General features: G+C 39.3%; 2 protein-coding genes across 4 annotated transcripts in view; both read right to left on the bottom strand.

Annotated features, from left to right (window-relative positions):
• Window positions 1-25,880, bottom strand: part of CERS6 (ceramide synthase 6) — a 318,202-nt gene that overhangs the window by 211,581 nt on the left and 80,741 nt on the right. For all 3 annotated transcript variants that reach the window (XM_059928030.1, XM_059928028.1, XM_059928029.1), the window contains exons 2-3: window positions 20,543-20,648; window positions 4,542-4,672 (exon numbers count right to left, since the gene is read on the bottom strand). In XM_059928030.1, coding sequence (XP_059784013.1) covers window positions 4,542-4,672; window positions 20,543-20,648 — 237 coding nt within the window. The remainder of the gene's footprint in view (window positions 1-4,541; window positions 4,673-20,542; window positions 20,649-25,880) is intronic.
• Window positions 11,538-11,932, bottom strand: LOC132368532 (transmembrane protein 254-like). Its single transcript, XM_059927223.1, has one exon. It carries the CDS (start codon window positions 11,910-11,912, stop codon window positions 11,538-11,540), a length of 375 nt encoding a protein of 124 aa, XP_059783206.1. The 5' UTR covers window positions 11,913-11,932.

Raw genomic sequence — 25,880 nt, 5'->3', positions numbered from 1 at the left:
CCCTGAAGGGATTCTATAGTTTCTAAAATAGTAACTTATGTAACAGAAAAACTATAGAATCTTTTCATTTGGGCCCTAGATCTACAAGCCCCAGATTTGTGCTGTCCTGCCTTCTAATTTGATTTTTAGTACTTCTGAACAGCAGTCATCGCCTTTCAGAGATTAGTGGTTCTTTTTTTTTTTTCTGGAATCGGTTTATTTAAATTTTACAGAAACCTGATTAAAGTATGCAATTATAAGTCCAGTAACAATTCTATAAAAATGCACATACAATGCCAGAATTTCTTAAAAGTAACTAATATCATATTCTTGTTTTGCATTAAACTTGCAAGACATGTCATGTCTTCCTTATGACAGATTAGTGCTTCCTAACCAGGCATGTGTTATCATATGTACTCAGGGTATTCCTTCCAAGGTAGACATGTCCAGACCCCACCTGGGTCACCACGCTGAATCAGACACCCTTGGGGTGGAGCTTAGGCATGTGTATTTTGAAAAGCACACCAGGTGGTTGTAAAGGGCATCCCTGGTTAAAAACAACTTTTCCAGATCGTTTTTTATACTGACAAGCAAATAACTATGACATACACATGAGTACACATGGACCAATATAATTCTGCTTAATTCCTCAGGGTGTTGTCTAAATGTTCTCCTTTGCCACCCCAATCTTTCCTCTGAATTCTTGCCATTGAAATCGTCCCACTCTTCGGTCATTTTCCCAGATTTGGGAAATTTCCAAATTTTAGGCCAAACGGTGTCTATATTAGGCACTCTTCATTTTGGGAGGCAGGATGCCAACTTAGATCAGCAGACCATTCCAAAACAATGCCTTCGTAACGTACAGTCACTTAACAAATACTTACTCAGCAGAGTCTATATGCTGTGGTAAAGGCTGAGAAGAATGTAAGAAAAACAAGATGCGGTTCTTGTGTCCTCAAGGAGTACGTGTGAAACAAGTAGGGTGAAAATATACAGACAAGCTAAGAAAAGCTAAATGATCGCATAAAGAAAGCATGTTGATTCAGTATTAAATGACTAGTACTTACAATAAAAACTCTTGAGAATTCAGAACTACTGCTTACTCCAGACCCAACTGTCATGGCACATTACTGAGAAGGCCTGCAGTTTGAAGAATGGGCAGGGGATAAATAGTTGGGGCAGAGGAATGCAGGTGTTCCATGCCAGGAACACAGCACAAACCAGGGCAGGAATGAGAAAAGTATGGACAGTGAAAATACAGCCCTCTGGAAGGAAGAGGGTCATTTGGGTGACTGATACCAAAGAGATGGAAGCCAGGTTCTAGCTTTCAGACTAAGGAGCCTAATATTTATCTTAGGGTTGTAGAAAAATCTTTTTTTTTTTTTTATTTATTTTTGGCTGTGTTGGGTCTTCGTTGCTGCGCGTGGGCCTTCTCTAGTTGCGTCGAGCAGGGGCTACTCTTCATTGAGGTGTGCTGGCTTCTCCCTGTGGTGGCTTCTCTTGTTGAGGAGCACAGGCTCTAGGCATGTGGGCTTCAGTAGTTGTGGCACACAGGCTCAGTAGTTGTGGCTCACGGGCTCTAGAGCGCAGGCTCAATAGTTGTGGTGCGCTAGTTGTGGGCTTAGTTGCTCCGCGGCATGTGGATCTTCCCGGACCAGGGAACGAACCTGTGTCCCCTGCGTTGGCAGGCAGATTCTCAACCACTGCGCCACCAGGGAAGCCCCAATTATTAAGTTTTAAAGTAACAGATCATGGAGACAGTAGTATTTTAGGAGAATTATTTTTTTTGTAGCAAATAAAATATCTATGAGTATGAGATAAAGAAGAGACCTGGGAGAGCAATTAGGATCAGGGCCATAGCAGTTGGCTTTACAAAGAACTAATGGAAGTCAGTGGCTAATTGGGTTGAGTTTCCAGCTGTAACAGAATAGAGGCATGAAAATAGGAGAAAAAAGGGAAGTCAGGAGTAGAAGCAAATCAGAGTTGCCTGTGGGAGACAGCAGAACGATGGCTCAAAAGAAACCTCTGCACTGGACACATGGCTTTGGAAGTAATTGGTGAGAGGAGAGAACTTCTACAGAGAGGGTAGAAGATAGGATGAGGGAAACAAAGGGTTAACCTGGAGAAGTAGCCCATTAAAGACCCAGGGAAAATGTAGAATAAACAATGAAAACGAAGGCCCTCGGAAAGGCAAGAGTAAAACCTAATGGCAACTCAGAAGCCAAGGAGGAAAAGAGTTTCAAAACAAAGTTCATGGGGCTTTCCTGGTGGTGCAGTGGTTAAGAATCCGCCTGCCAATGCAGGGGACACGGGTTCGAGCCCTGGTCTGGGAAGATCCCACATGCCACAGAGGAACTAAGCCCGTGCGCCACAACTACTGAGCCTGCGCTCTAGAGCCCATGAGCCACAACTACTGAGCCCGTGTGCCACAACTATTGAAGCCCGTGTGCCTAGAGCCCGTGTTCCACAACAAGAGAAGCCCGTCCACCGCAACAAAGAGTAGCCCCCGCTCGCTGCAACCAGAGAAAGCCCGCGTCCAGCAACAAAGACCCAACTCAGCCAAAAGTAAATAAATAAATAAATAAATAAATTTATTAACAAAGAAAGTTCATCAACATAGTCTTCTGAAACAGAGAGGTCAAGGTCACCGGTATGGACTCAAGTTCCAGTCCCAGGAACCCTGCCGTGTGCCCTAACGCACAGCTGATCTTTCTCCTTTAATCTCTACTGCCTGTCCATACCAACCGTACAGTACACATATACGTTTAGTTTTTTAAATCTATCATGGATTTTAAAAACTAAAATATCTACACATATGCAGATATTCTGTCACATCTCATACAAAGCTTCTTGAGGGAAAAAGTCATAATCGATACTGATACACCGATACTGATACATCGATACGGATACACCGTCCACCCGCACTGTGCCTTCACATTACCATGCCTCCAGCTATCATTTAGAAATAGTTTTAACTAAGTATTAACTATGACCATCCTGGTGATTGTGGTATGCAGATAAAGACCAGCTGAATTCAGGGAGAAGACACAGACACCAGTACAGTGTCAAGCCCTACTATTCAAAGTGTGGTCAATGGACCAGTGGCATCACCTGGGAACTTGTTAAAAATGCAATTTCAGCTGCCATACCAGACCAACTGAATCAGAATCTGCATTTTAACAAGATCCAGGTGACCGACTCCTATGCATACTGGCCTAGAAACTGGTGTCAACTCAGTACAGTATGCAAAGGGAGAGCACTGAGTTACCAAAGAAGTTAGTTGGAGGAGGGGAAGATGGCACATGAGATTCAGCACATGGGCATGTGCTTAGTTGCTACTTCGTCTGCTCAGACCTGCAGCTCGGCGTTGGAGCCCAGGCCCTTTGCATATGTGGCACAAGCAGGCCAGGAAACAATTCCGGCTTTTGATCAGGAACCCAGATGCGTAAGTCCTTCTTCCATTAACTGCCACTAAGTTCATTATAGGAAGGGCTTATGCAGATTCTATCTGCTAGGTTGTTTTTCCAGGCTTTATAAATATTCTGACCTCCTGAAGACCCTGTTTATGCTCCCCATATTTATCCAACCCTAGGATTTATGATAGTATTCTGCCTCTCATTCGTTTCTCCCATAAAATTAGGTTCCCCTCTAGGCTTTAGATTGCAATTGCTAAAATACTTTTTCAGAATAATTGAAAGCTAAACCTGAAAATGCAACTTTAACCCCAAATGGAAAGAGCTACACTGACAGCATTGTTGTTTAAGTGACCAGGTGTCAGGGAAAAGCTCCCAAAGGAAAGAACCATTAGACAAAGGCACAGTCATATCTCAAAGGATGAAGACCAAATGGAGAAACAAGCCTCAAAGCAGAATCTTCCCTTTGTTGGGGATGCGCTCGATGCTTCAATATTTCTTTCTCTAACTTTCCTATAGATATATGTATTGAGTGTCACTATTTCAAAATATCGCCGTGCTCGAAGAGTTCTCTGTGGGTCTTTTATTATTTATAACAGCTTTATTGACTTATAATTTACACACCATAAAGTTCACATTTCAGAAATGGAAGACTTTCATTCCATCCCCCACTTCAAGCAATGCTTCATTAAACTCACCCAGGAATATAATACAGCCATTTCTTAAAACTCCAGGAAGACAGGCCATCATCATGACCCTCCAATAATATATCCTAGTATCTCAGCTTTCATCAGTGGAAAGAACATCTTAACTAAGCCCCCTCTATTAAAATGCAAACTATAAAAGTAATGGCATTTCGTGCCATATTTTAAAGGTGGCTGATTGAAAATACCACTGTAGGCCCCTGTAATCGGCCTGCTGTGTTGAAACTCCATTAGGAAGCAAACCTCATTTACTGCATCCAAAGTGGAAATCACAGATTCCAACAAACTACTACCCCCCCAGTTTTTCATGGACTACTTTCTTCCACCAGATGGCATGCTTTTGGGGGGGCTGCTGGAGCCTGCACTGAGCTGTTATTTTTCACCTCAGGGATGGTATGAGTAAGTTAGGCAGGTTTTTCTTTCACAAAGAAAAACAGCAACTCACATGCTCTCACAGAACCTCTTCAGTGTGCTTGGCTTCTCCTGGTTGCGTCTTTGTCGGAACCAGCGTTGAATGCTGCGAACGTCCCAGTCCAGCTGCTTGGAGAGGCCCTCCAATCTCTTTTCATCAGGATGCTATGAAACAAGGTACCAGGAAAATCATTTTCATCTTCACCATGAACACATCTGCCCTTGTCTATATTGGAGATATTTGTTTTTCCTGTATTTTCTATCTGCTACTGAGATTTCTATATTGACCACTGAGGACCCAGGACTTCCATCAGCAGCATGAACGTAAACAACCACTTAGGACAAGAGAAGTTACTCATTATGAAACAACACTGAAAAATATGAATCTCACTCTAATGCTGGTACTTCTTACAGCAACAAAGGTTCGATGGAACAGCCAGCTGGCCGAGTTAGCTCCACCAGCCTTCAAGGAAAGGAGTCAGGTGAAGGTGAATTTGCAAGAAGACATCATTCAAATATTTCACTTTCTAATGAAAAAATGCTGTACCCATTATCACATATCAGGATAATGCAGGACAGAAAAAAAGCATGGAATAATCCCCAAATACCTCACCTTAGACTAAGGTACCAATTCCACTTACAAAACATGTTTTCTCTTCAGTCTCCCCTCTCCTTGGTTCTTCACACATTCCTCTTCTATTCCTTTCTTGGTCATCCTTTTGACCAGAACTCCATCAAACTTTTTACAATGACTATGCATTACTTGAAGATGCAAACTTGGTAAAGTAGAAAGAGAAGCTATCAATATTTATGCTTGCCATATGATGACATTACTCTGCTTCTTGCTCTCATTTCTATAACATTAGGAGATGACAGACGTAGGTTCAACTCCTTGTTCCAATGAACTCTCTGAGCCTCAGTTTCCTTACCTGTTCAAAAGAAGGTTATTTATCCACCTAAACGGTGGAATGTAAAAATGTATGCAAATCTCAGTACACGTTAGTTCTGTCCCTCCTCTCTCTTCGGTGTCTTAGAGAGCATCCTGCCAACAATTACGTGAGGGCGACCTGCCGTACAACAAAACTAAACGGAGTTAGTTCTACTCCTTTATTTATTCTACCTTTGCTTTACAATTAAGAAGATGTTAATAATCAGAGGACAGAACCAAAAATGGGGTAGGGAAGGCAGGCCAACCAGCTGTCAAGTTATAAGGGCGGAATGTACATGTGACTCCTTTTTAAAGCCTCTCAAGAAATTCAGAGTGTCAGACACACAGGAAACACAGCAAATGGCCTTAATGTTATGACCGAGGTTATAAAATGTGCTGAGCTTGTGTCTGTAAAAGTTATTTGCGAACTTTCAGCGTGGCATGTACTTTGAGGTGTTTTTCTTAGAACTCAGGACACTGTCTACACTCTCCTTCCGTGTCTCTCAATTAGAAAATATGGGAGAGAGAAAATGCACAGCCTACAATATACCTTGGCTATACCATTTTCTTAAAGGAATTCATTTTTAATTTTCATTCATTTTCTAAGTCTATTCAATAGGTAAAGCGTTCACATGGTTCACAAAATAAAAATTATCCCCAATTTCACCTTCCATTTTGTTCCTGTTCTCTCAGTTCCTACTCTCCCCTTCCTACCAGGTAACAGGTTATTCAATCAATTTCTTTCCAAAGTTATCTTACCAAATATAAACAAATTTGAATATGCATTCTTATGTCTCCCCACCACCACCTTCACACAAATGGTTCTATTATTCTGGACTTTGGGTTTTTCACTTTACAATGTATCTTGGAACATTTCCACATCAAAATATTGGGAAAGCCCTCCTTCTTTTGTAGAACCGTAAGGACATGCCATAATTTACTTATCCACTCCACTATTAATGCACACTTAGGTAGCTTCCGAACTTCTACTACTATAAACAATGCTGTAATAAATAACCTTGTCATGGGTTATTTTACACACATATATAGAGAGATAAATTCCTGTAAGTGAACGTTGGAGATGAAAGGGTCCATGCATTTGCAATTTTTTTAGATATTGAAAAATTACTGTCACCAATGATTTTACCAATTCATACTCTCACAAGCAAGAGTACCCATTTCCCAAAGCCTCATCAACAGAGTATGTTATTGGATTTTTCCATTTTTTTCTATCCTGATATATAAAAAGTAGTATCTCAGTATATCTTTAATTTGGTTTCCTCTTTTTATGAAAGAAGGATATTTTCTTGTGTTTTAAAACCATCTGTATTTCCTCTTTAGAACAGTCTTTTCATATCTACTGTCCATATTTTTCTTGATCTGCAAGTAATTTGTTTATTGATTTGTAGAAGTTCTTCAATTATTAGAGTGATCAAACCTCTATCTGTACCATAAACTGCATAGTATGTACTAATGTGTCACTTGAGTTTTAGAATTAGCTTATGGTGCATTTTGCTTGTGTTTTTTACTTGCAGAAGTTTTTAAAATCATGTTTGAATTTATCAATTTTTTCTGTTATAGCTTCTGTATTTGGGGTCATAAGTAGAAAAGCATTCCCTACTCTGAAAATCCAAGAAATTCTCCTACATTTACAGCTTTGATTCTAATACATTTACAGTTTTGATTCTTACATTCAATCTTTAGTACATTTGGAATATATCCTGGTATACAGTGGGAGGTATGAATCTAATTTTAATTCTTTCCAAATGGCTACCCAGACAGGCCAGTACCATCATTCATGTTTTCTCCATGAGAAATCAAATCTATTCTCCCACCGTTCTATTACTCATGTGCCAGTACATATGGTCAGGTTACTCAGAAATCCTTATTTATTTTTCTATATGAACTTTAGAATTAGCTTGTCTAGTTTCAAAATAAACGGGAAAACAAGAAAACCTGTCGGTATTTATAATGAGATTATACCAAGTTCTTATACTAGCGTAGGGTGACTTGATATCTTTAACTGAATTTGTCTTTTGTGTCCTTCTCAATGTTTGAAAATTTTCCTCACATACCTTGCACATCCTTATTACATTGATTCCTAGGGATATCATCTTTTTTGGTTTCTATTATAATTAAGAAATTTTCTTATATCTTCTAACTGCTTATTGTGTGTGTGCATGTGTGTGTGTATGGTAACTAATTTTGTGCTAATATTTTGTAATGTTTATGGTAGTTTTTCACTTGATTCCCTTAATTCTCCAGGTATACAGTCATGTAATAGGATATTACTAGAATGTAAGGTCTATAAACAAAGGAAATTTTTTGTATCTTTTTTCACCAGTACCTAGAATATAGTTGGGACTTAATAATTACCTCTTGAATGCATGAATAAATTGTCACATAGCAATAGCTTTACCTCCTCCTTTCTAATTTTTATGCCTTTATTTTCCTTCTTTTATCTATTTGCTAACGAAATGTAAAACTTAGCACAATGTATGACAGTGTTTATAAGCATCCCTATCTGTTCCAGACTTTAGTAGGAATATCACAATGTTTTTCTCATTAAGAGGCCAGATTTGGAGCTGATATACAAGTGTATTTATCATGTAAATGAAACCACCTATCCCTAGTTAGATTGTTTTATTTTAATCAAAATGATGTTAGATTTCAGAATCCATGGAGGTGATCATCTACTTTTTTTTCTTTATGTCAATTAACATGACGAATTACAAAAATAGATTTTTTTTAATACTGAATACAGGGAAGGCCTCACATCCCTAGAATAAGTCGTACTTGGTGATGATGAATAATTCTTTTAATATGCTGCAAAGTTCAGTTTGTGATTTTTTTATTTGGGACTTTCCATCAATATCAATAATCACAATTGGTCTCTAGTCTTATTTTTTAGTGAGATACTTATTAGACTTTGAGATTACATAAAATTAGAATCTGGATGATTTTCTTAATTTTCTGTACTTCGGTATAGTTTAAAATAGCACTGGGGTTATCTGCTCTTTAAGAGTGTTAGAATTTTCTTGTGATAACACACGTATGTAGTTGGTAAATTATATTTTCCTAGAATAATTTTCATCTTATCCAAGTGTTTATATTTTATTTGCCATGTTAATAGTAACATATCCTTTTTATTTTCCTCAATTTATGTGATTGTTGATTATGTTGTTAATTGCTATGTTCTTAACTTGTGCTTTGTTTTTTTCTTGATTGGGCTAGTTGACTTTCTGTTAAAAAGAAAAAGTAAACAGTTACCTCTGGATTAATTTTCAATACTACAGTTTTACTAACTCAATTTCTATGTTTATCTTTATTAATTTCTTCCTTCTGTTTGCCTTCATTTATTTTGTTGTCGTTTTTCCAATGTTTAAGTAAGTGGTTAAATATATATATATTTATATAAGTGGTTAAACTTATATATATAAGTTTTCATCTGAGCACTACCTTGGCATAGTACCATAGCACAGTAGTGCTTTCATCACTGTTTTCTAAATATCCTGAAATTTTATTTTTACACAAAAGTTGATCAAGAAAGCAAGAGTCTTTCTGTTTTCTGATTTCTCATATTAGTAAACTGTGCCTATTTTTAAAATGTATTACCATTTTTTATATAATAAAAGGTCAATTTTCAAAAATATTTAACAGGCACTTGAAAAGAAAGTATAGTCTCTATATTCAGAATACAGGGTTCTAAATGTACCTGTCAGGAGCTTCCCTGGTGGTGCAGTCGTTAAGAATCTGCCTGCCAATGCAGGGGACACGGGTTGGAGCCCTGGTCCGGGAAGATCTCACATGCCGTGGAGCAACTAAGCCCGTGCACCACACTGAGCCTGCACTCTAGAGCCCACAAGCCACAACTACTGAGCCCGCGTGCCTCTACTACTGAAGCCCGTGCGCCTAGAGCCCGTGCTCCGCAACAAGAGAAGCCACCGCAATAAGAAGCCTGCACACCGCAACGAAGAGTAGCCCCCGCTCACCGCAACTAGATAAAGCCCACGCGCAGCAACACAGACAAAAATAAATAAATAAAAATAAATTTATTTTTTAAAAAAATTTTAAATTAAGAAAAAATAAATGTACCTGTCAGATCTTCCTCATTAATTATGCTTCTTAGAATTAATTGCTATATTGTTTTATATTTTATATATTGTTTTATATTTTGACCTGTCATGACCAAGAGGTAAATTAAAATTTCTTACTATTAAATAATTTCTTCTTTCATTCTTTTTTATAAGTATATGGATATGCTGGTATTCAATGCATATATATTCATAACCATTTTATCTTCATTGTGAATTGTATTCTTTGGCAATAAAAAGCCAATTCTTCATTTCACTTAATCCTTTTGGTCTACTTTATTATTTACATTTGCCTGTCTACCTTTACTCATACTCTTATTTTTAATATCTGTAATTACTTTATCTGAAGGGGGTCTCTTATAAGGTATGTGACCCAAATCTGAATTTTTTTTCAGACACAATTCACAACATTTTATTCAAGTTAATACATTTCACTCAGTAATCTGCCATATTATCCTTGGCACCATTAATAATAACCCCTTAATCACAAGAGAAACAGAGGGAAATACTGGGATTTATGTGTAGAAGTTGATTTCCACCAAAACCAATTCATAGTCCATCATCTTTCATGGTTGTGCTTTCACTTGAGGCCTCTTTTTTGGGGGGAGGGAGGCTGTTTCTCGTAAGTGTTTGCTTAAAACAAATAACATGACCTACTGTGTCATGGAAGGAAAATAAGGTCTAGTGCCTAGTGAACAAGCAGGGGGTCCTCCAGGAAAGGAGCCCTAAAGGCTCCTTGAGGTGAGTCAGTAACCCTCCTGCCCAACCAGTCAGTTGTTAAGTTATAACTAGGTGAATGAGAGAGGTAGTAACTAGTTGGAGAACCCATGGTGTAGACTCTCTAGAACAGGAATGGCTGAGTGAGTCAGAACTGGAGGGAGACATCTACAGTGTCTGGAAAAAGTGACCAAGAATAGGAAAGTGTGAAAAACATACGGGTTTCCCACCAGGGGACCCACAGAAAGATGGTGGTACCAGTCAAGGGCAGTCCTGTGCTTTTCTCTGATGCAAGAGTACACTGAATGGGTTCTGCAGTTTTCACATAAAAATTGGAATGATGCTGAACAAGTGCAAAGTGAAATCAGAATTTCCCTCCTTTGTTCGGTAAACACTGAGAGAACACCTGTGTGTGAGGCACTGGGACAGGTGCTAGAGGAAAAAACGAAGCTGTCTTAAGATGTGGTCCTGACTTGAAGGTGGCCATCAGACCCTGCACATACAGAGCACTATGTCAGAGGGTCCAAGTGGAGGGAAGCATCACTTCTGGCTGGCAGCAGCAGAGAAAGCATTCCCCAGTCATTCCTTCTTGGTTCCCAGAATGTACTCTGTGCCTCTGTGTCACCTCTTGGCCCGCCCCATTCCAGGTACTTGCTTGTCTTCCTTATCTTTCTCCATAATGTGAAATGGAAGCCTGAAAGGAGAAGATCCCGCCTCACAGGTGTCTAATAAATGTGGGTGGAATTGATGTGTTATGGAAGTGTCACTCTGTTTTGGTCCAGGTGGGTGGGAAAAAAATTTGGGGAAAGGAGAGCTGGTAACATGGTGGTGGTAAGGGTAAGGGGTTTTAATCAGAAGGTAGGAGCAAAGATATCCCAACAAGCAAACTTAGTATGTGGCTTAAACCAGGTGATAGGGAGAATGCCAACACAGCCAAGGACCGCAAGAAGGTAGCTGGAAGCCCTCTGCCAAATAGGTTAGTCTGCAGAACTGAGAAGCTAAAATCTTTTCCTAGTATCTACTCAAGTTTAACCAGAGCAGATGAAGAAACAATGAATAACTAGAGGGTCGTAACTTTCTAGAAAGATCAAGTAAACACACCACCCCCCCCAAAAAAAAGGTGAGGCTGAATGTCAGTGTAGAGAAAGCTTTTGAACAGCTTTTTTTTCTCCTAGGAACTTTATGTGCTATATTTTCTCTCTTTTTTGTAAATTGAAGTATATTTGGTTTACAATATTATATTAGTTTCAGGTGTACAAAATAGTGATTCAGTTTTTTTTGGATATCTTTTTTAAGTTTGTTTTTGGCGTCTTGGTCTGTAATCAGTCAAGTAATAGAGAGATGTCATCCCAAACAGGAACGACTGCAGGAACCAGAGTAGTTGAGTCCAACTATTCGTGATGCCTTTAGACTTGCACAATACAATGGCATACAAGGACTCTCCCACGTGAATCAGCCAGGCAAGCCAATACCAACTGTGCACGAGGGTGTGATGATGGTCCAGCAAGTACTGCGTGAAGGGGCCCAGCGGCCCTAGGCTCTGATAAGGAATAGTCTCAGGCCAGAAGATCATCCACGTGTAATAGCCAAAGGAGAGGATGATGACGGTGACCCAGAACAGACTGCTCCTCTGGAAGTATGTCTCATCTCCTCCTGCCTTCCCCATCGCTGCAGCACGTCCCAGGGAATGCCCCTGAATTATTTTTTTATTAGATGAGTTAAACCCATTTACATGCATTGATATAATTTATAAATTTGTTTATACTTACCTCACATTAATTATGTTTTCTGTTTTCATAATTTAATTTTTTTTTTAATTTTAACAAACCAAATATGGTTGATTTTCCTTTGTTTTTTGTGGGCAATTTTTATTGTAGTGGTTATCCATACAATCATAATACTCTTCTATTTGTTTTCAGTCAATAAAAATTCCAAATGAGCAATATTTAAAACAAGCATATTTCCTCTTCCTTCCCCACCTACTATTAGTCAATAATTTTATCTCTCTTAGAGTTTACTCTTGTACTATTAAATATGCTTCTACTTCTATTACTCAGTTTGGCTGCTTAAACTGATAAGCTTTGACTCCTGGCTACTAGAGCTTATGCAATTAGTGAATTTATTCTACCTCCCACCTTCCTTCCCTTTTCCTGCTCAGTTATTGTTACCTGTATCATTTCTACATTGTGAGAGCATATAATGCTTACATTATGTTCTGTCATCCTAATCATCACATTTCTTTCTATCTTAGTTCTACAGTTTAAATGTATTCAAAACTTGCCAACATTCCCAGTAATCTCTTGGTCAGCTAAAATTAATGATTATAATAGTTTCTTTAAAAAAGAACTCATGGGAACAATTCCTCCAAATTTTTGCAAGTTCTAATCCTTTTGTCTTTAGCCTTTACACTATAAAAACAATTTACCTAAATATAAAATTCTTAGTTCCCATTTTCCTTGAAAATATTGGAAATGTTGTCCTATAGAATATTGCTACAGAGAAGACTAAAGCCATGCTGATATTTTCCTAGATAAATGATTTAATTTTTTGCTTGGCTGCTCAAAGAATTATTTCCTTTATATTTCAAGTCTATTTTTAATAATATAAGTCTTGGCATAAACCTTCTCGGGTCAACTTTTACTACATTTTTATTAACATATTAATATAAATCTCCATTTATTTTAGGAAATTTTTCTTGACATCTCTCTCAATACTTACTCTACTTTGCTTTTCCTTAAGAGATTCCAATTATACAGATGCTAGCTCTGCTTGGTCTATATATCTAATTATTTTTAGCTCTTTTTCATTTCATTTATTTCAGCTTTATTATCTCTATCTCCCATGTTCCCCACTGAGATTTCTGCAGTGTCTAGTGTTTCCTGTGTTCTTTCCAAATTTGTCTTCATTTCTGTGATAGCTTTAGTACGTTTTTCCTGAACCAACCAGCTCACATTGCATCTCTTCCTGTTGACCAACTGTTTTTTTTCTTTAGGTCTTGTATTTCTTTTATTGTGATCCTCCTTACAGAGTTATTGCTTTTTTTAAAATTTATGGTAAACTATTTGATCTCAACTTTCAGCTGCCCTGTGGCCTCATTTTTCCAGTGATTATTTCTGTTAGTAAGCGATGCTACGAATTCTTTTTCTTGTCTTTGATGCTGTGTGTTTCTTCTTTATTACCCATCATTGAGTGAGTTGGATTGTCTCGACCAGCTCCAAGGAGGGTGCTTTTGTAGTTTAGCTGCCTCCGAGGTACAATGCCTCTGGAAAATGTGCCATCCACAAGGTTTTCTGTGTACTTCTTCCACTTCCCTGAATTAAACTGAGTCTGGGAGAGCATCTGCCAGCCTTGCTCACCAGTTCCTGTACCTAGTGTTGCAAACAGTGATACAGCTTTGGTCTCACCATTAGGAGGTGTCATTTTTGCTGGCTTTCCTGAAATCTACCCCCACAGGGCCCTCCATCCACACTTCATGCTCATCACTTCCTCCTACTTGGCTTCTGTCCAGCCTCAACTGTTTTTGTTTAGCTTTTATATATATTTTGAAATCTAGAGATATATATCTCTTAGTTTGCCAAAGATAAAGTTTGTGAGATTTTCTTTCTTTTTTTGTGTGCGTATATTTTTACTGTTGTGTTTTATAATTTTTCTCCATAGTTTTTTTCCTTTCTTAAGATTTCCAAGGGAAAAAGTGAATAATTCTGACTTACATAGACATTTTTATACCAGAAATACCTAGGTTAATTTTAATAAACATAACCCATACAAGGATGGAGAAGAAAAATAAAAAGAAATAGGCATAAGAGGAGAATGAGGAAAAACAAATTATAGGAAATCTGCATATAATTTTTAAAATACAGTATAATATACCAAATGCAGATTATGATGTGATAATCTCATAATTCTCTAGATCATGAAACCTAGTTTCATAGCTGACATGTATTTTTTTCCCTTAATGGCTCAAGAACTGATTTGATTGATTAGAAAATGAGGCTGTTGGGATTATAGATATAATAAGTGCCAAAAGATAGATAGATATATAAATCAATAGATAAACTGATTGATTCATTGATTTATATCTATCTCATTCAGATAACTCTGGATATAGCCAGTTAAGAAACGTGAACTCAAAAATATTCACTCTAAAGAGAAACAGTCATTCCATTCATTTGAGTAAGTCTGACAACTCATAATCGCCGGTTCTTGGGGCCATCACAAGTCTACTGAATCAGGATCTCTAGAAATAGGATGCAACAATCTACATTTACCTCTCAGGCACTCCTAATGTAAATTAAAGAATGGGAGCACCTGGCCCAAATAAATGCTCCCTCAGTAACTAACCAACTTACAGCCCAAGGTCACAACACTAAGAAGCAGCAGAGCCAATGTTCGAATATACCAGGTGTCTGCAACCCCTGGGCCATGGACCAGTACCAGTCCAAGGCCTGTTAGGAACTGGGCCGCACAGCAGGAGGTGAGCGGCAGGCGTGAGTGAAGCTTCATCTGTATTTACAGCCGCTCCCCGTCACTCGCATTACCGCCTGAGTTCCTCCTCCTGTCAGATCAGCGGCAGCATTAGATTCTCATAGGAGCAAGAACCCTACTGTGAACTGCGCATGCGAGGGATCTAGGTTGCACGCTCCTTATGAGAATCTAATGCCTGATGATCTGAGATGGAGCTGAGGCAGTGATGCTAGTGCTGGGGAGCGGCTGCAAATACAGATTATCATTAGCAGAGAGGTCTGACTGCACAGAGACCATAATAAATCAATTGCTTGCAGACTCATATCAAAACCCTATCAGTGAGTGGCAAGTGAAAACAAGCTCAGGGCTCCCGTTGATTCTGCATTATGGTGAGTTGTATAATTATTTCATTATATATTACAATGTAAGAATAATAGAAATAAAGTACACAATAAATGTAATGTGCTTGAATCATCCCAAAACCATTCCCCCCACTCCCAGTCTTCCATGAAACTGGTCCCTGGTGCCAAAAAGGTTGGGGATCACTGCAATATACTGCTCAGGTCCGACTCAAAAACCAATGCTTTCAACTATTTTGCAATAGAGGTAAGTTCTCTGAAATATTTATAAAATTTTAGATTTACAGAGGGAAAAAAAAGAGTGAGAAAGACAAGTAGATGTTACCTCAAAAGGAAAGACTGCTGGAGAATATGAAGGAGTTCAAATTTATCAGCTAATTTCATAGATGAGAATTGCTCAGTCAGGGCGCATGACCAGTGAACTCACACAGGGATCCTGATTCAGAAGGGCTCACACATGGGGTTTAAAGTTCTCTGGGTGCCATCTTGAAATTCTTGATAATTTTGTTATGGGAATGGTGTTTTGCTTATGAAGTCCACTGGGATAGGGGAGCATGTGTCAGGGGTCCAGAGTCTTGGCTCACACACACTCCCGGCACTGCCCCCATATGAGTCTGGGTAACTGACGTCCCTGTCCCCGGCTCCCCAGAGACCCCAGCTTTCCCCTTCCCACTCCTGCCTAGTGACTACTGCTGCCCTGGGTGCAAACACGGAAAGGGATGGGATTAGATATGCACACCCCACGGTGTCTCAGTGTGGGGTATAGGGATGCCACCTGCACCCTGGGCTGGCAGTGTCCCAGTGCATTTGGTGGATGACTCAATGGGGACTAGCCTCTTGCTTACCCCAATCCAGGTACCTAGTGTGTCTTGGAGCAGAGACTGCAATACACTGGGAGGTCCCCTGTCCACCATGGGTGGGGACAGTGGGCCCATGGAAAGGGGAGAGGCCTGCCTCAATTCCTCCCCCGGCCAGAGAAGGGCAGGCATGTTAGCCCAGGAGCTGGCAACTAGCAGCTGGCGATTAGCAGCAGCTAGTCAGCTGTGTGTGCAGTAAATCACAGGGTGGGGTTCCTGGGTACCTGTCAGGATCTGCCCTTGCCTCTTTAGTATGCCTAAGGGGGCATGGCATTAAATACCAAATAAAATAAAAATCTTGACAGGTCAAGAGAAAGAAACTGTGCAAGAAAGGAAAAAGCTTTCTATTTTTATGCCTTTAATGGCACCTTTTTGTGCTTTCTAAACAAGGGGCCCTGCATTTTAGTTCTGCACTGGCCTCCAAAAATTATGTAGCCAGTCCTGTAAGGAGTAGATTTTAAGGGTTTTCACACTTGAAAGATGATAACCATGCCCTCCTCCAAGGTGACCTGGAACCACGGTCAAGGCCAGAATGCTGGACGAGCACTGTTCAAACTCTCCAAAACCTGCTACTTGTATTCTGGTCAACTGATCTGTTACTTTTTCATCTCACAACTAACACTGGAGAACTACAAAGAATTCAAGGAAAAATAGTTCCAACTTTGGCTGCATTTATGTTCAAAACCTGAGGCTTCTGCTTTAATCGTGTAGAAACTTCCAAAAGAATCACCTTGGAAACCAAGAGAATATGATCATTAAAATTAGCTAGAAGCAAATATCCTCCAGAGCAGTCAACCTGCCTGCAAAATCCTTTCATTACCTTTATAGAGAAAATTTCCCCAGTAACCATAATAAACATAAGGCAAGGGAAATACAATGTCCACTGCAGGATTTCTAAAGAGAGGTATACATTTGGGTAGAAAATTCATTTTTCATGCATTTAGAGTAGTTCACAAGGTAAATACAAATATGTTGTCATCACATTTAAAAAAAATGAACCTTGTAACTCCCTACACATCTGCTTTTTTAGAGCAGAAAAAGGTGTTTGCTGCAGTAAATTGATATATTAAATAAAAATGCAAGTTTCTTCTTAACATTTTCTTCCTTTAAACACTATAGGACATGAGCCCCTTAAGGTTAGAAACTGGCAATCTAAAATCATCCCACGTCTAGGAATAAACTTACCTAAGGAGACAAAAGACCTGTATGCAGAAAATTATAAGACACTGATGAAAGAAATTAAAGATAATACAAATAGATGGAGAGATATACCATGTTCTTGGATTGGAAGAATCAACATTGTGAAAATGACTCTACTACCCAAAGCAATCTACAGATTCAATGCAATCCCTATCAAACTACCACTGGCATTTTTCACAGAACTAGAACAAAAAATTGCACAATTTGTATGGAAACACAAAGGACCCCAAATAGCTAAAGCAATCTTAAGAAAGAAAAATGGAGCTGGAGGAATCAGGCTCCCAGACTTCAGACTATACTACAAAGCTACAGTAATCAAGACAGTATGGTACTGGCAAAAAACCAGAAATATAGACCAATGGAACAGGATAGAAAGCCCAGAGATAAACCCACACACATATGGTCACCTTATCTTTGATAAAGGAGGCAAGAATATACAGTGGAGAAAAGACAACCTCTTCAATAAGTGGTGCTGGGAAGACTGGACAGGTACATGTAAAAGTATGAAATTAGAACACTCCCTAACACCATACACAAAAATAAACTCAAAATGGATTAAAGACCTAAATGTAAGGCCAGACACTATAAAACTCTTAGAGGAAAACATAGGCTGAACACTCTATGACATAAATCTCAGCAAGACCCTTTTTGACCCACCTTCTAGAGAAATGGAAAAAAACCAAAAATAAACAAATGGGACCTAGTGAAACTTAAAAGCTTTTGCACAGCGAAGGAAACCATAAACAAGACGAAAAGACAACCCTCAGAATGGGAGAAAATATTTGCAAATGAAGCAACTGACAAAGGATTAATCTCCAAAATTTACAAGCAGCTCATGCAGCTTAATATCAAAAAAACAAACAACCCAATCCAAAAATGGGCAGAAGACCTAAATAGACATTTCTCCAAAGAAGATATACAGACTGCCAACAAACACATGAAAGGATGTTCAACATCATTAATCATTAGAGAAATGCAAGTCAAAACTACAATGAGGGGGCTTCCCTGGTGGCGCAGTGGTTGAGAATCTGCCTGCTAATGCAGGGGACACGGGTTCGAGCCCTGGTTTGGGAGGATCCCACATGCCGTGGAGCAACTGGGCCCGTGAACCACAACTGCTGAGCCTGCACGTCTGGAGCCTGTGCTCCGCAACAAGAGAGGCCGCGATAGTGAGAGGCCCACGCACCATGATGAAGAGTGGCCCCCACTTGCCGCAGCTAGAGAAAGCCCTAGCACAGAAACGAAGACCCAACATAGCAATCAATCAATCAATCAATCAATCAATAAATCTTTAAAAAAAAAAAAGAAACTACAATGAGATATCATCTCACACTGGTCAGAATGGCCATCGTCAAAAAATCTACAAACAATAAATGCTGGAGAGGGTGTGGAGAAAAGGGAACCCTCTTGCACTGTTGGTGGGAATGTAAATTGATACAGCCACTATGGAGAACAGTATGGAGGTTCCTTAAAAAACTAAAAATAGAACTACCATACGACCCAGCAATCCCACTACTGGGCATATACCCTGAGAAAACCATAATTCATAAAGAGTCATGTACCAAAATGTTCATTGCAGCTCTATTTACAATAGCCAGGACATGGAAGCAACCTAAGTGTCCATCAACAGATGAATGGATAAAGAAGATGTGGCACATATATACAATGGAATATTACTCAGCCATAAAAAGAAACAAAATTGAGTTATTTGTAGTGAGGTGGATGGACCTAGAGTCTGTCATACAGAGTGAAGTAAGTCAGAATGAGAAAAACAAATACCGTATGCTAACACATATATATGGAATCTAAGAAAAAAAAAATGGTCATGAAGAACCTAGGGGCAATACTGGAATAAAGACACAGACCTACTAGAGAATAGACTTGAGGATATGGGGAGGGGGAAGGGTAAGCTGGGACAAAGTAAGAGAGTGGCGTGGACATATATACACTACCAAACGTAAAATAGATAGCTAGTGGGAAGCAGCCGCATAGCACAGGGAGATCAGCTCGGTGCTTTGTGACCACCTAGAGGGGTGGGATAGGGAGGGCGGGAGGGAGGGAGACGCAAGAGGGAAGAGATATGGGAACATATGTATGTGTATAACTGACTCACTTTGTTATAAAGCAGAAACTAACACACCATTGTAAAGCAATTATACTCCAATAAAGATGTTATAACCCAAAAAAAATAAAAAATAAAAATAAATATAATCATCCCACAAAACTAAAATTCCATTTATTCTACTCTTTCCTAAAATTCCATTTATTCTACTCTTCTTCCTAGCAGAGATGTTAAGAACACCAGGTGCTTTCTTCCACTTTTCCAGGAAAAATACCATTTTTAAAAGAATCGAGGGGGAAACCCTAGAGAATCCTGGCAGAAACGAAGACCATAAAATAAACAAACACATCTGAATATTTGAATTAATAGTTTTAAGACAAGAGAGAAGCAATACAAAATGTTAGCAATACAAATACCAAAACCGGAATAAAATTTGCTTAACATGGCCAAATCACATCTTAGAAGCCTGAGTAATTCGCCCAGAAAAATGAAAGAGGGAAAAGGAACCATTTCATATACAAACACACGATACTTCCCATAGACTGTTAGGCTCCTTTTCTTCTTTCTTGTCCACGAAAGAGTAAGACAAGAGAGAGATATGAGTAAGAATCAGCTTTTTGGATGCTGTGATTTGCTTAATTTCTTATGGCCTTAGCTTGAGGGTTTCTGACTTCTGTCTTCCTCCCCTTTTTGTTCTTAAGGAAATACCAGCTGGCAGTGGATGGCAATCTTTCCCTCTATCTTCTCCCTGCCTCCTCTTCCCACTCCTGGTTTGGACTTTAACTCTCACCAGAGCGATCATCTCCTCTCCCGTTTTCTTCACAATGAATCTGTACTTTATAACTCTCCTGACCCTCGCTCCTCATGTCTTCATATTGCAGCTCTTCTCTCCTTCCATTATTCCCTTTTTTGTTCACCTGCCTGTGTATCACAACTGCTAGAACATATGGACAATGCTATAAGCAAACAGGCGCTTTTTCTCACAATACATTAATTATACTCCTCAGCTCTCCCCAAAGTCCCATCCAACTGTTACACATACATACTGTTTCATGTCATGTGAGATTAAGAGGCACAGAATTAGACCAATCACCATCTAATCTAGACTGTGCTTCACAGACAAGCATCTCACATCACCTTGGGAGCGAACAATCAGGTCTCAAACACACCCACGCGTATTTGGCTTCTACGCTTTTTGGTCTAGTCACAATGCCTGTGTGCTTTCCAAAAGGACACTTTCACACACGAGGCTAGTCAAATGTTAGTTCTCAAACCCAAGAGAGAAGGAACTGAATGATTTCAGATTGAGAACAGTGGTCATGATAATTCATATCCCAGAAAAGGACAATCATACCTTTGTAATTGCAGTAAAAACCTTTTCCAGAATGGCATTTGGCTGAGCAATTTGTGGTCCATTGGCCTGAATGTTGAGGGCTATGGCACATGGTTTGGCTACAAATCTAAAAAAAAAAAAAAAAAAAAAAAAAGACACAAGTTATTCTCTCTATAGCTGTTCTTAATGTCATCAGTTAAACATTACTCAACTGTCCCAATAAAGTGTTGATAGGATTTTATGGGTAGACATTATCAACATTCATATGTCAGTACCTTTAAAGCAGATTTAACTTTTTTTTTTCTCCTTTAATCTCCCAGCAGTAACAGTAAAAAAAGAAATCCTTTTAAAATATTGAAACCTCCTGATACTCAAGTTCTAATGAGACTGAACAGATAGAAAGACTATCAAATGAGAAATATAAATCTGCGTGAGATACATAAACCAAAAAACCATGATTTTGCAATGACAATTTATATTCTTCTTACTAACAAGTCATGTTATATTTTTACTATGAGAAAGTGTTTACTAACCATCTGATTATACAGAAAGTATGCTTTTGATCAAACCTAGTCCAAAAATTCGCCATTTTTGTCTCTATGATCAAAGTGTGCTATGTTCAGCCCCAATTCCTTAGGACATCTTAAAATTCTCTATGCTTATTTGCTTCTTTCTCATAAACAATCATGAAAGGTGTCAAACAGCATGATGTCCCAGCCAAGCTGAAAAGTCTGAAATGATTATAAGCATCAGCTACACCGTTTTTATTGTAAGCAAATGATTATGTCAAGAAGAACAGGAAGACTTAGCTGTATTTCTGGCCGTGTTTGATGTATGAACAAGGCATGGGAGGAATGCAGGCAGAGGGCATGGGGCCCCAAAAGTATGATGATGTCTCTAAAACTTTTTTAAAAAGAAAAGCATTGGGGCTTCCCTGGTGGCGCAGTGGTTGAGAGTCTGCCTGCTAATGCAGGGGACACGGGTTCGAGCCCTGGTCTGGGAAGATCCCACATGCCACGGAGCAACTAGGCCCGTGAGCCACAACTACTGAGCCTGCGCGTCTGGAGCCTGTGCTCCGCAACAAGAGAGGCCGCGATAGTGAGAGGCCCGCGCACCGCGATGAAGAGTGGCCCCCACTTGCCGCAACTAGAGGAAGCCCTCGCACGGAAACAAAGACCCAACACAGCCAAAAATAAATATAAAAAATAAATAAATAAATAAGAGGCTTCCCTAAATTAAAAAAAAAAAAAAAAAGAAAAGCATTAGAGTTGTTTTAGACTAAATGGTCCAGAAATAAGGTGCGATACATGTTCCTTTCTAGTAGTGACATTTAACTTTTTCTATAAATACAAATAATATAATAACATATGAAAGTATGATGCAAATTAATTTAATGTTGGCCAAAAGCAACTGATAAATATACAAAACAGGGGCTTCCCCAGTGGCGCAGTGGTTAAGAATCCGCCTGCCAATGCAGGGGACACGGGTTTGAGCTCTGGTCCGGGAAGATCCCACATGCCGCGGAGCAACTGAGCCCGCGCGCCACATCTACTGAAGCCCGCGCACCTAGAGCCCGCACTCCACAACAAGAGAAGCCACCCCAATGAGAAGCCCACGCACCGCAACGAAGAGTATCCCCCGCTCGTCGCAACTAGAGAAAGCCCACGTGCAGCAACGAAGACCCAACACAGCCAAAAATAAATAAATATAAACAAATAAATTAAAAATACATATATACAAAACAGATCATGAGTAAATCTTAGATGAAGCTTCTTTAATAATAATGAATGAGTTAAAAAACAGTAGACAAGGGAGGAATTTTTTTTAAGGGGAACTAATGATGTTTACATACGTGGTAACACATAATATCCCACTGGGTCCTATTTCAAGTAAAAGACAAAAAAATGTATTCCAACAGGAGAATGGAGTACTATACATGAAAGCCTAAACCAGGAAAGATACACACAGAAAATGCAATATAAATCCTGTTTCACTGGGCTCTCTGGGACAAAGTTAGGAAGAATAACCACCCTTTCCTAGTATGTAAATCTAGAAACTGGAATTTTCCCAAACTTTTGCATTCTCAGTTCTTTGTAACATAAAATTTTCTAAAACATGTTACCTATGCCCCTACCTTCTTAAAGAGAAGTGTAGTATTTTTTTAAATAACTTTGGGTCTTCACTATGAACAGTAATCGTGGAGCTATGGATGTAGCTAGTGGAAAGAAATAAAGTTTGATAGGCAATGACCAGAAGAGTGTCCAGACCTTGTTCCCTTGACAAAGTTTCCTGCTTCGTGGTTATCTGCCTCTTCATCATAAGGTATAATGCGGGGTGTGAAAAGACATGAGATCAGCAAAAGTTTTCTTAAAAAGGTAAAATAGCAAAATTAGCTTGGTATAAAAGCCAAAATCAACACTTCCAATGGTTGCCTTCTACTCTTCCCTGTTGGATTTCTCCCCAGCCCTCCCTCGTCTTCCCAATTCCCACAACTTCTGAAACACTGTATTCAAATTCCCTTTTGGAATTTGGCGTCATCATCCTTGTAACAACCTCCTGTTCTAGTACGTGGTCTGCTTTCTTCTTCTAAAGAGCGAAGAGTCTAAATGCAAAGGCTGATCACGTCATCTCTGAATATGCCGTGACAATGCCAGGCATACGCAGGAGAGGGTCAAGAAATCTGATCAACTGGCTATCTTCTGTAAATGTGTTTTCACTCTTGCCATCATTGTTGTGAGTACTGTTGACAAGTTAACAGACCATCTCTCTGTGTCCCACAACAATGCGCGGGCAGACGCTAGGAGAGTCAAGAAAGTCGCTCAACAGAATCTCTTCAAAACAACTTCCTCACCTTTGCTATCATCTCCCAGTAACATACAAAAGCATTCAAAAAGGTTCCTTTAGTATGTTATACAATATAAGGTTTTACACCTCACTCCTCTTTTAAACTTCAAACCACTTTTTTGAAACTCTTCTCTAAATTTCCAGCACTAATAACAACAGCATCTTGAAGAAGGCACATCCCTTGGTCATCAGGCTTATGAGATTTTGATAATCAAAATTATCAAATATATATGATGCTCTGTAAACATATTTTTTAAGCAGTGTCTAAAGGATAGGTGGGAATTATCTCTGCTACTGTCTGGTTATGGAGCCTTAGCTTCAGAAATTAATCTCTCTATGCCCAACGTCCTCATACTGGGCACAGAGAGATTGGGCACATCATATTTTTACATGTCCTCATGTAAAAAATTATAATAATTACATAGGTACATAAGTTGTGTGTATATACAAACACATGTATATGTTACAACACCATGTCACATGGTCTCTTTGTCTAAAATCTTTGACGGGAGCCATGTGTATGGTTTCACACCATAGCATTTACACACCGTGACTCTCTGGGTCCAGCAACACACTAAGCTTCAGCTATGTTGTGTCAAGACATGCGCTTTCAACAAGCTCTGAAAGTACCAAGCGAAAAAGAAGAGACCAGAAACCAAGACAGGCAACTGAAAAACACAAGGGTCATCAGGTAGAGTAACCACTTACCTCAGTTTACCCTCACAGCCTGGTTGTCCCAGCATCATTGTTAATGGTACCACCTTTTACTGACAAAAGCATCCCTGCTTGCTATTCTGCCACAATAATTTAAGTGTTCCCCATTTGGGCAATAAATTGTAGCAAGCCCCATCATCAAGCCTCAGACCTGGCATAGGTCCACACTGAGTCCACATCAGCAATGCCTTCAGGTTCTGAGCCCATCCACACCTGGCCTTCTCTCAGGACCCAAACCTCCCCAGCTCCCCCATCAATGTCCATGGCCCTACAGGGTGGTGTGCCCACACGTATCACAGGAAGAGCTGCTATGTATATGTGTGTCCCTCTTCCCTGTGTGTGTGGTCTCTTTCATGGAGGCTGGAATGACCTTAATGACACTTCCCACCTCCAGGGGACCCTAACACACAAACCCATTTACTCTCCCTCAACCAGACGAGGCAGGATTCTCACCACCCGCACTTTGCAGAGAGGGTCAGAGAGGCAAGTATCCTCTGCCTCCAGGGCAAGGGAAGCAGAGGACAGGATACTTCTTTCCCAGGAAGGTCAATGTTATCATCAGCTCCCCATCTTAATTTACTGGCCAAGCTAAGTCCCCAATTCTGAGGATTTGAGGAGCGGGGTGGGGTGTGAGGAGTGACAGACAAATTTAACAGAATTTAACTCAATGTAAAGGTTGAAGATTTCTACAGTTTAAATGGTCCATGATGGGTATGTACAATAAATCAAACCACTTCAATCCTTTGAAAGAAGTTACTATGCCATAGAATATTTTTATGAAATGCCTGGCATACTGTGGGCACTCAATGAATACTTGATGGATGAATGAATGAATGAACAAATCAGCTAAAATACAATGGCAGGTACCCGTCCTCTTTTTTTCATAGGGGTTGTGCATTTTAACACCCTTAAATACCCACATCTACTCAGGGTCCTCATTTGGGACTCAGAGGGTAGGAGACTGACCACTCAAACTCGAGAAGCTGTTTCTATAATTTCCATTGTCCCTATAATGTCATAGCAGCCCCACCAACCTCTCATCAGGCTCTACCAACCTCTCACTAGGCATTCTCTTTTCAACTTATCTAGCACAGACAGCCAGACACTTAATTTCCAAGATTTAAAAAACTTCATACTGTACAGCACAGGGAACTCTACCTAATGCACTGTGGTAACCTAAATGGGAGGGAAGTCCAAAAGGGAGGGGATATCTGTATGTGTATGGCTGATTCATTCTGTTGTGCAGTGGAGGCTAACACGACATTGTAAGGCAACCATACTCCGATAAAAATTAATAAAAAAAAATTTTCACAAGAGAGGCAGAAAACATTAATTTCAAATCCCAAATGAGAGAAGAAAGAAGATATAATTTTTATCTTCCTAAAAGTATTATATGATATATAAACATAATATATGATATATATCTTATATAAGATTATATGAAAATAGAAATTTTATTTGTTTATTCTCCAAAGAATTTGTGTACCACTGCTGGCATTTTTTTTTTTTAAAGAGAGCATATTAGACACCAAATAAAACTCATGACAAAACTACTGTAATTTTAACACCTACTGTCATGGTCCATTAGAGAAACACTGGATTTTTTTTTTCTCCAATGCTGGCTCTAACAGAAGTAAGGTCATAAAAACTGTCTTTCACAAAGGTTGTCGTAGGAGAGAGAGAAACAGAATGAGCTAGACAGAGGGTGGGGTAGAGTACCTACAAATATAATAGTTGAAAGGGAATATGTACTTTTGAGCTTTGATGGTTGCCTCTACCAGGAAATGCTCACCTAATTACT

The sequence above is a fragment of the Balaenoptera ricei genome, chromosome 7, assembly GCF_028023285.1.
Source record: "Balaenoptera ricei isolate mBalRic1 chromosome 7, mBalRic1.hap2, whole genome shotgun sequence".
In the NCBI taxonomy this organism is placed as follows: domain Eukaryota; kingdom Metazoa; phylum Chordata; class Mammalia; order Artiodactyla; family Balaenopteridae; genus Balaenoptera; species Balaenoptera ricei.
Note: the sequence above shows the minus strand (reverse complement) of the source record. Positions and strands in the feature narration are given on the sequence as shown.